Source organism: Hippocampus guttulatus, chromosome 20 (genome assembly GCF_054856545.1).
Source record: "Hippocampus guttulatus isolate MCC_2025c chromosome 20, RoL_Hgut_1.0, whole genome shotgun sequence".
NCBI lineage: Eukaryota > Metazoa > Chordata > Actinopteri > Syngnathiformes > Syngnathidae > Hippocampus > Hippocampus guttulatus.
In genome coordinates, this window is record NC_141280.1 from 4685259 (window position 1) to 4696049 (window position 10791).

The 10791-nt window shown below is 44.4% G+C and overlaps 1 protein-coding gene across 4 annotated transcripts in view; it reads right to left on the minus strand.

Moving 5' to 3' along the window:
• The window catches only part of plcb4b (phospholipase C, beta 4b), a 33141-nt gene that overhangs the window by 16022 nt on the left and 6328 nt on the right, over window positions 1-10791 (minus strand). For all 4 annotated transcript variants that reach the window (XM_086099854.1, XM_086099853.1, XM_086099850.1 and 1 more), the window contains 2 exons: window positions 7185-7257; window positions 183-281 (listed from right to left, as the gene is read on the minus strand). In XM_086099854.1, coding sequence (XP_085955980.1) covers window positions 183-266 — 84 coding nt within the window. In that variant the 5' untranslated portion in view covers window positions 267-281; window positions 7185-7257. The remainder of the gene's footprint in view (window positions 1-182; window positions 282-7184; window positions 7258-10791) is intronic.

Here is a 10791-nt window from a genome sequence, read left to right on the forward strand (position 1 = left end):
GTTTATTCACTCAAATTCACACGGAAAAATACAAACAACGGACTTCCGGCTTGTCAGCGAGATGTCGGGTTCACCTTTGCTCTGAGCATTAAATTGATGTGCAAGATAAAACAATACTCTAAAAATTGCACAGGCAAAATACCCGTAGAAAACCGCAGATTTTTATTTTTATTTTTTGGTACCTCATCAAACCTGTCGAATGGGGCGCCCTCCTGCATGAACTCGGGCACGTGCTTCTGCCAGTTGAACTCGTACGACTTTGTCATGGCTGCTCACCTGACCTGCGACACAGGGGAGTCACACAAGTCGGACAATTAGTTGAACATCTGCAAAATACAGTTGGCGAAGTACACAGAAACATCATTTCACTTCTTTTTGGGTGGACTGCAGCGGGCCTCAAATGGGTGTGAAAACCGAATATTCGAGAACAAAACGCCGTGTCATAAACTGTGACTCCAATCTTGATCGCGCTGACAGCTCTCGTTTATCTTCATTCCCCGGCTTTTATCGTTTAAAAAAACTGCCTAACCTTGTTAATGCCCTTTTTCCCCATTCCAGCCTGACGCAATATCGCAGCTCTCGCTGTGAAATGCGGCGCGATTAACAGCCTGGAACATTTATTGACTCAATTTGAGCGGTGTATATCTTTATTTTTATGACTATTTCAAAATGGAGACACTCTTGTAATGAGGGGGGGGGGGGGGGGGGTTCGGCTCCCGCGGTCAACCATGAAAAATCCCTACTCAATACCGAATAGATGGTGTGCGGAGAGGTTTCATGCTAAAAACCAAACATTTTGCTCCCGGGGATGATTGTTGACGGGTGAGATAGCAAGTAAAACCATGCAAATACTTTGCTGCTTTTTTGTTTTTTTAAACTATATCTTTTTTTTTCTTTTTTTTTACAGAAATATCTGTACTTCTACTCAAGTACAGACTGTACGTCACCAGAGAGAGAGGTCAGTAAGAAGGGCACACGCGGGGAAAATAAGCACAGACAAGTGACAAGAGGCGAGATGCCACAAAAAAAAAAAAGTGGCTGGCGATCAGTCGGGGGGGGGGGGGGGGGGGGTGAGACGGGTGAGGCAAACCACTGTATGTGACAGAGAGTAGAAAGAGGCCAATGGGAGGGGGGGGGGGGTGTCTGCTCTTGATGTGGGCGATGAACACTGGCATGTGCCAAGAGCAGATGAAGCATCTTTTGATGTCAAGATACGACTTAACTCACTCCCTGCCGTGGACCTTTTTCTGTTGGCCACCTGGAAGACAATCATTTCACCGACCATTGATGTCTAATATTTGTCGTTTGTAATGTCATGGTAACGACGAACAGATCCCCTGTCGACGATGTCGTTGCATCGCTTTGGATTCGAGGTCAACAAAGCCTTTATTCGAATGCGACATGAAAAACAAGCCCATTTCGCACCGGATTGAAAGCCTGTTTGTTTACCAACTCGTATTTCCTTCCCGTTTGCTTGTTTTGCATCACGGCTCCACAGCGCGCTTGGCAAGTTCATCGCGCCCGTCAACGGCAAAATAAAACAAAATGGGCCGAGTCCATCTAACCCGGCGCTCTACCATCTGTGGCATCCTACCAGGAGACCGTGAGAACAGATGAACGAGGTGTGTCGAGAGAGAGGGGGGGGGGGGGTGAAAACAGAGATGCTCACTTCCTCTGCTGATTAATGACCAAGACCGGGCAGGGAGTCAGTACTGTAACCCAGAAAAACAACTTCATGTCAGTGCACTTGGCCAAAAGCATGGATTAGCATAATATGATGAAAAATGAAAGTGCTCAGATAGTATATTATTGGACTTTTAGGGTTATAAGCCTTAACAGTCAGGTTCCAGTACCGGTACAACCATTAGCTCGACGAGGTCCATTATTAAACACCTTAACTCATTCGGTACCAGCCAATTCTGGACCAAGTCTGAAAAGACGTTTAAAAACGTCTTTGGGAGTGAATGAGTTAATGGATAGAAATTTGAATTTGTTTAGAATTCTTTTTTTTTTTTATCGCATGTATACTATGAATCCCTTCACAGTGTGATCATTTAATCATTCAAAAAAAAAATCTATATAACAGTATATTTATGAACACGGGAAAGCCCTCAAAATGGCATTTTATTCCGTAGTAAATCCAGTTGTGTTTTACACAGCTAGAGGAAGTATTCCGCAATTGAACAGATGGTCTTTAACATCTGATTAAATCTGACGAATAATCCCAAATCAGATTGTAGCTGGATCCTAATTTAGTCTAATTGGGTTGCGCCGTCCTGTCGGGGTTGTGCTAGGCTAGATCTCCACAGAATGCGTTAGGTAATATTTTCCCTGAGAGATGACTCATGTCCAAGAACAGCTTTGGGTTGCGGTCGTACCGCGCAGGTGAGAGACTGAGGCGGGAGCGAGTAAGGTCCGAGCACCGCCTGTCCAAAACCCTGACAAGGAGATAATTACAAAAGATAGAGAACACCCAGCGGTCCCACACCTCATAAACCAAAATGAGGCTACATCCGTCAGGCAGTGTAAAGGTTGCGAGAGGACGGGTTCAATTCGCCTTAGGTGCTCAGGACGAGTGGCATTAAGACTTGACGTTTTCATTTCTCTCTTTTTTAAATTTTTTTTATTGATTCTCTACAGCCAAATGGAACCGATTGTTGAAAAACTGGGTCCCGAACCAACAGAGGCAAAATAAGAGTACCTTATTTGGCCACGAACAGCAGATGCGCTATTAAATTGGTCTCGACCAGTTTGCGGTCGAAGGAACAACATGAGATGAGCTCCTTTTGCTGGAAGATATTTGCCCCATTTGTAAAAACAAACAAAACATGACCAAAAAAAAAGGGTTAGGGTTGCACATACACGAGTGACATGTCATATGAAATGCTCTTTGTGTCAGATTTCATGTTTGGCTTGACTGCGCAGCGCATATCACCCATACGGGTCCGACATTTACACAGGGGGAAAAGGTCTTTAATCCAATAAGAGATTTTACAACTGCAATACGGCCCGTGTTCTCTGAGCAAACAGCAAATATGACAGTGGAAGCAAGGCTGCCATCTTTTTCCTGGCTCATGAGTCAGTCAACAGCAGGCTGAAGGCACAGCAAAGCAAACACGGAGTCGCCCCAAACAAGGATGGAGATCCTTCCCTGGCCCTGTGACACGAGGGTTGGTACCAAAAGTGATGCAGTCTGCACATTGCACAATGTTTGTTCAATAAAGCAATTGAAAGCGCCAGCCGGCAGCTGGTGTCTTTCCTTGACCGGTCCATTAAAATATGTTCTAACTAGGGGTGGTAAGATATATTAAATTAGCTAACGATGATTGTATTATTCTGGGTGGGCAATTGCAGACGTGCTGTTGCGTAAGCCGGTTCTGCTTGGTAATAGACGCACTGCACTTTATCTTTGTGTGAAATGACTCCAAACTTTGGACATTCAATGTATTTTATGAAGAAATATTCATTTTGACATCCCATGCATTACATGCTGTTAATACTTTAGAATTACAACTCATGCAATTCCTGCTAGACCCGATCTGCTTTTTTCCCTGCCTTGCATTACCGCCGCCATATATTTTGGGGATGTTTCAAACAGGTTAATTTGACCCACAACGTTAGAGGTTAAAAGCTCCCTTTTCTAAACATCACATTTGTTCGAGAGATTTTTAAGTACAAACGCATTAAGATCTTACCGTGTTTGTAAAAAAACCCTAATCCGCATTTCATGTCAACCTAAATCAGACTTTAAAACTGTTTCAAGGAAGATTGCCGTGACCCAAGCGAGGCCTCCCCAATGTTTCTTTTTGCCTTTTATAGTTCACCGTCACTCACGGGTCCCCGGGTTACGTCATTCATTTGCTGTTCCAAAGAGTACTAACGTGACGAGTTCCAATGTTGCCTCAACTATCAATCATTCGTTGGCTTAGCCATATTCAAACATAGCCGTGGGGGCTAATATCCATTACTAATTCCCACTGGAAGATGTCAATTAGTTGATAAAATACATCAAACAAACACACAAGACCAGGCATGGCCTAAAGAGCTCTAATATAGACCTTACTATCCGCACGCTGCCAAATTGAGCTATCCAAAGAATTTAACACATGGCTTAATGGACGGAGCGTCTCCCTAATAAATAACGGCCTGAAGCTTTTACTGAATAGAGGATACTAAACTGAATGTGTGTGCGTGTGTGTGTGCGTGCGTCTGCTGAGCTGAGGGCAATAACATCAGTGAAAGAAGGCTTTTGAGGAGGTGGCGGGGTGAATGGGTTGAACGGGCGGTTAAATAAGGTCTGTCCTCGGGTTATTTGGGAGCACGTTGAATGGAAGCAAGCGTGGGAGTGGAAGACGAGTTCAATGACATGCATTTCATCAATATATTCGCAACTACTGTTGGGATTGATGGATGCTGACCGAGGACAAAAACAGGAACACAACAGAATGGGCGGAAAGAAAAACAAAAATGCTAAATCGAGTCAAAATTCTCACAACGTGGACAGAGTGCATTTGGCTCCAAACTGCATGTTGTTTCAGGCTGCGCTGGCACACGGCGAACACACACACACACACACACGCACACGCGCGCACACACACACACACACACACACACACACACACACACACACACACACACACACACACACACACACACACACACACACACACACACACACACACACACACACACACACACACACACACAGATGGCCTAATATTCATACAATAATCTTTCCTGCTGGCATGTGAGGACACCACAATCTAAATGGACAGGCTTAAATCTAATCTGAGCACGGATGCGTTTGTGCCTGACTTGGAGGTGACAAAAGGTGCCACAGGCGAGGACAACCTGCCAGCGTTGGAATTCTTTGGACAGAATACGTTAGATAACAAGGCTTTGGCCTCCAGAGTGAAAACATCAAATTATACCCAAATTACCGTGTTACATCACGCGCTGTCCACTGCTGTAAGAGACTGCGTGTGTGTGTGTGTGTGTGTGTGTCTCCGATGGTCTCGGTGATAGCAGATTAGGAGGTCAAAGGTTCAGTTTGCCCAACTACACATAACTTGAGGAGGGATCTCCTGAAGCGCATTTGCCCAAACATGGTCAGAAATATTCAAAGTACAAACTAAGGACACCCCTCCCCCAAACACACACACACACACACACACACACACACACACACACACACACACACACACACACACACACACACACACACACACACACACACACACACACACACTAACCAAAGTGTACAGTGGTATCTGAGACGCTTGCGATTTTAATGGAAAATGATTTCAACTTTCCACAAGGTCAACTTTCAGGCCCTCATGACTTAACATACCTAATTGGGGGCTATGTCTTCAAAGAAACATTTAAAAAATGAGCTTTTTAATGTCTTGCAAAGCAATAGATTGGTCTCTGGGGTGCCAACTCGACAGTCAAGTGTATAACTAAACAACCAAGTGAAAAAAAAAAAAAAAAAAGATCTGCCTATTTCTGAGAGAGGGTCTGTAAGAGAGCCATGCACCCGTTACTAACTAGTGGAGTAAAGTGACCTTTTACGTTTAGCATTGCTAACCCAAACACCCCCCCCCCCCCCCACAATGCGATGCGGTTGATTACTGTATGAGAAAAGGCTAAGACGTTGCAGTGACTTTCGAAGTGTCATTGTACCGTATTTATTCTTAACAACACAGAAATTAAAAACAAGTTTCGCATGACTACATTCTGCAGCTGGTTGAATTAAGGGAAAAATGATCTGGGTTTTCGAACGTTTGAGTTTGCGAACAAGGTCATTGAATGAAATAAATGTGTCAACTGAGGCTCCAGTGCACAAACATTTTCCATTCTGTGACCACTTTAATACCATGAACTATAAACTACAATGCATTCCACCTGGTCGCAGTACAGTAATGTTAAATCTGAAATGTGAGCCGATGATGCGACTGCTATCCACAACATGACCCCAACGAGGGGAAACTCGCTATAAACACGCTCGTGAGTTAGAGACAGCAAAGGGGAAGACAAGGAGGGGGGGGGGGGGGGGGATGAGCTGGACAAAAATAAGGGATTTCTCCCATTGCCCAAATAAGTATGAATTGATAGAGAATGTGCGCATCCCTGCTAAGGCTCGGGGCTGAGGAAAATAGAACATGTCCATATAGAGAGAAGGTGGAGGAGGAGCAGCTCCAAGGTCCAGGGGTCACATGCTTCCCCCCGTAATGTGAGTCTTGCGCTGGGCTCAACCTACTGTGAGAGGTCCCGAGGCCAACTAGAAGGAATCATTCCAACTATCGCCGCCACTTGAGTCACACCTTGAAAGTTGACTCTCATTCTGGCAGCTCACTCTAAAAGGACGCGACTTGGGCAACTGGCAGGTGGCGTGAGCCGCAAGGGACAGACTTGCTCTGGACCGAGCAGCTAAGAAGCTTAATATGGACCAAAATGACGTGGGGGAATAAATTCAAGGCCACAATTCAGGCGCACCTCCGTAATTGTAGAAATATAAATAAAGAAGGCCCTTGAGTATGAAAGCGACTATCTCATAGAAATCCTCTTTTTGTAACAAGTGTTTCTCAGGCAGACAGCGAGATGAGCTGGAGGAGGAAAACCTGCCTGACAAACAAACACTCCACAGATGTTGCTCATCTCTGACACAACTGGTCGCCATAGCAACCCGGGGGCCAGTCATGGCCTTCAGTTCGCCTGCTTATAGCGGCGACATCATGCAGATGTCACCGCACACCACACACACACAACTCAATAACAAGTACACAGACAAACATTCCAGCCTGTGATCTGCACCCCAGTGTGTATTTATACTGACAGGGACGGATGGGGGGGCCTCACAAGGCCACCGGGCCTGAGCGTTCCCTTGGGCCTTGACACAAATTGCTTGACCCATCATTAGACACACATACTAAGTTATGTTTCCATCCCCGCCCGTGGAGTAAACACTTCACGTGTTTGTGCTGCTTAGCGAAAGTAGTCGATTTGAATGATTGCCTTTAACGACCCCAGTATGATGCCCAGGACTTGATTCGAACTGTTTCATTGCTGCATTTTATTAACGATTGGAGAGAGGGCTGTGGGGGGAGGCCGATTTTTAATTTGTACACAACTTCGCAGATCACTTGCATTTCAAGAGTGACCAAACGTTTTCTTGATGTACTTACCGTGCAGGGTGGGGCGGCAAAATGAGGGGCGGTATGGGGGAGGGTAAACAGCAAAGGCCAGCACTAGATCACTCTGAAAGCAGAAAAAATAATAAAAGGGGGTCATGAAGACAGCGAGAAGAAAATTAAATCTTTCTTGAGTGTAATCACGCTGCTGACTTCAGTCTCATGGTGTACACTTACAGTAATAATAAGGGCGCCTAGAGGGGGTTTCATGGGCACATGCGCATGCGCGCGCACACACACACCCGAGGTACAATGGTGATTACTGTTTACAAAGGATCGTTCTTTCTCTGCATTAGTTTGCTTTGTGACATTACAAAAAGTACCAATTACTGTAAATGTATTTAAAGAAGACGACATCTTCAATCGCCTTTGAGGAGATAAAGCGCTCAATAATTCCATGGCTTTTCCCAAGCAGGACAGGAAGTGCTTGTGGCTGCGCGGTTGCTTGGTACAAAGATAAACGGATAAATGCAGGCAGCGCAGGGCACACCACCAGAAGCAAAATGCCATTTCCATTCATTTCAATGGGGAATACTGATTTTTGATTGCATTTTTTTTGTTTTTAGTTAGGTGAGCAGTTGGGAAACGAATGGAACTGATAGACCATCTAGATTGAGACCGCGTTAAGGACGTACTGTACCGTATAGGCGTCGACCGTATTTGGATGGGACACGACGTGTGCAATTACCATTAAAGCAGCAGTCTATGTGAGGATTTACGAGGTGTACACAGAGGCAGAGCCCCGGCGGCGTCACTTCACCATCGACAATGCCGCAAGGGATTAAAACAACCCGTGCACAAAGACTCAAGCGCGCACTCAGACACAAACACGCACACACACACACACCATATCCCACAGGTATCATGAGATGGGACACAGTGCGTCATTGGCTCCCATGTTACCTGGAATAGGCTCTTCTAAATATAACGCAGGCTCACAGACAACCTGATGTTTTATGCAATCAACGCAGAGCGCAGAACTCCACCAAGGCAGATAGATTTCGACCACGAGAGTAGTTTTACTGAAAATTCCTGATGTACCGAGTGATACTACTGTAGGGAGAGCTTTTTTTATTATTATTATTATTTTTTTTTTTTACATGAAACATGTCCACCCAATAGGGCTCAGTGGTATGGGTGAAAAATGTATCACAAAATAAATATCTTGGATCAGTCAAGATCTATAATTACAGATTTTTTGTTGCTGTTTATATCTAATTGAAATAAGAAAAATAATTGGATTTAAGATGAACAACTACCCAGAGGGGGAAAAAAATACCATTACAAATATCTGGTAGAAAAATGAATTTTTAAGGAATGTTGTTGTGTACAAATTAACATAAGGTACTACGTTATGTTAACATCCATTAGCGGGCTCATTGCTAGAATAGGACTTGCTTGATTACATTTCATTTTCTCGAGACGCAACACCTCCTTTTCACTCGATGTACATTTTTGTTGTAATTTTTTTAGACAATCATGCCAGGTCAATGAACAACCAAACCAACGGAAATTGTGGTTCCGACTTGGCTTCTCTGAGCTCTTTGGAGGTCAGAGAAGCCAAGGTGGCAAAGAAGGACGTTTTTACAAGTTACATCAGGGCTTGCAAAATACATTTGGTGGTCTGAATCAAAAAAACATGGCCTGTCCCTGGTGTCTGCTGGAATATCAGTTGCCCCAAACACCCCGTGGGGGGTTATTTCTCAGCCATCTTCCCGTTTCATATGGCTCCTCTGGGACATAAAACGACGGCAGCGCTCTCAAAAGCAAATACCCAGGTTTTTGTCATGCAGCTGCATCCCCACAGGCCCGCTGGGAGGTTTTTTTCTTTTTTTTGCCGGATTGGAAAGAGCGGCTTTAAGGCTGCGGAATGGAAGGGACGGTTTATTCTGGTGTTAGATCAATTAAACAGAGGAGCGCAGTGACCTCTTGAAAGGAGAATGAAACACTTTGTGCTCGAGGGGTTGAATGGGCAAAGGGTCTTTGGGGGTCCAAAGGGGGACCGTTTTCCTGCTGAGATCAGTTAGATTTACAACATGTTCTCTTGTTTGAGACAACTGTCACAGCCGTAAAACCTTAGTCAACTGTACACGGTTTAGTAACCTTTCAATGGTCCTAACTGTCATGCAAGAGTAAATAGAGGTGAGCCAGTCTAATAAGAATAAGTCAACGACAATAAAATGCTCTTTAAACACTGCCCTCGGTTGAAAACGACGAAGACAAACATAGGACGAAGTTTCGACGCATAGGGTGGCGAGCTAGAGAAGCAGCCAGTCGACGTCTTGGTCAGACAGCGCAAACAAGAATCAAAGGCTCCACGGCATCCGAGACAAGTCATTGCAAATCGCAAAAAAGCTGATCGGTACCGGCAAAGAGACCCGCAAGGATGGGAGGAAAAAAGAAACCAATCCAAACTTCTGTCACTTTAGTAGAGGTTCACCTCAGGACAGGTGGAAAGGTCCAACGTATGAAGAAATAAAGGATGTGCTTGGTGATCCAAAAAACACACAAGCTCATTTGTGAAGCATGGCGCAGGTACCGTCATGCCTCGGGCTTGCATGCCTACTTCTGGAATAGGCTCACTTTATCTTTATTGATGATGGAGCTCGTGGGGAAAAACTAATAAAAACGTCACTGTGTCATCGATGACACAATTTTAACAAAGTTTAAACTAACAGATAGAAAAAAAAAATGCAAATAGGATAAGACTCCAAATAAAAGATGCACTTTGAGGTCTGGTTCTATGCCAAAGTTTTAGGCAAATCAACGAAGCAGCAGAAGAATCTGCAGCAAAGCCTGATCATAAGTGGAACAAATGAATAATTACATCCGGCACGGACTTGTAAAAGCTTGTCAGGAGCCAAAGTTTCAATTCCAAGGTTGGAGTGGGGAGTTGAGACTCGGTCATTTTTCTGTTCTTCCACTGAGCGAGTCAGCAAGAGAACACGGATCGAATCATCACTTCCCGCACCTTGAAAAGAACGACAGCGTTTCCTTGTCCAAAAATCAAGTCAGCGTCGCACCGAACGAGTGTTTACTCATTCGTGATTGATTAAAGGAGAGATGTGGGCCACCGTATTAATAACCGGATGGATAGAAATGTGTTAAAAGGTTAAAATGTTTAAAAAATGCCTAGCTGGTCAATGAAAAAAAAAAGTTGAATATGATGGTTTGGTTCCAGAACTGATGGCTATTTCTATTATTTCCTATGGGAATTTTTGTTCAAACCCAAACAAGGGGTAGTCCTGGAATAGATTTTTGTTCCGCTGTATATATCGTAAAATAAACAGTGGTTACTTGCGCTTTACTTTCATTGTTGTAAAAAAAAAAAAAAGAAAAGAAAAGAAAAAAAAAGTGGTCCATTTCTTTTTCTGTAAAAGAATTTCTCAAAGAAGCGTTCATGAAACGGCCGTCGCCGCGCGGCGATGCGCTTTTGATTGCGAGCACTTTTCCCATAATGTTCACCGTTTGTTATGACAGCCTCCTAATAATGGATTTATACGCCGGGCCCTGATGTTTGTTTAAATGACAGCGACGAGAAGTGGCTGCTGACGAATATCTGGCGCTGGCTTGGGAAATCCATTGCCCCCCCCCCCCCCCC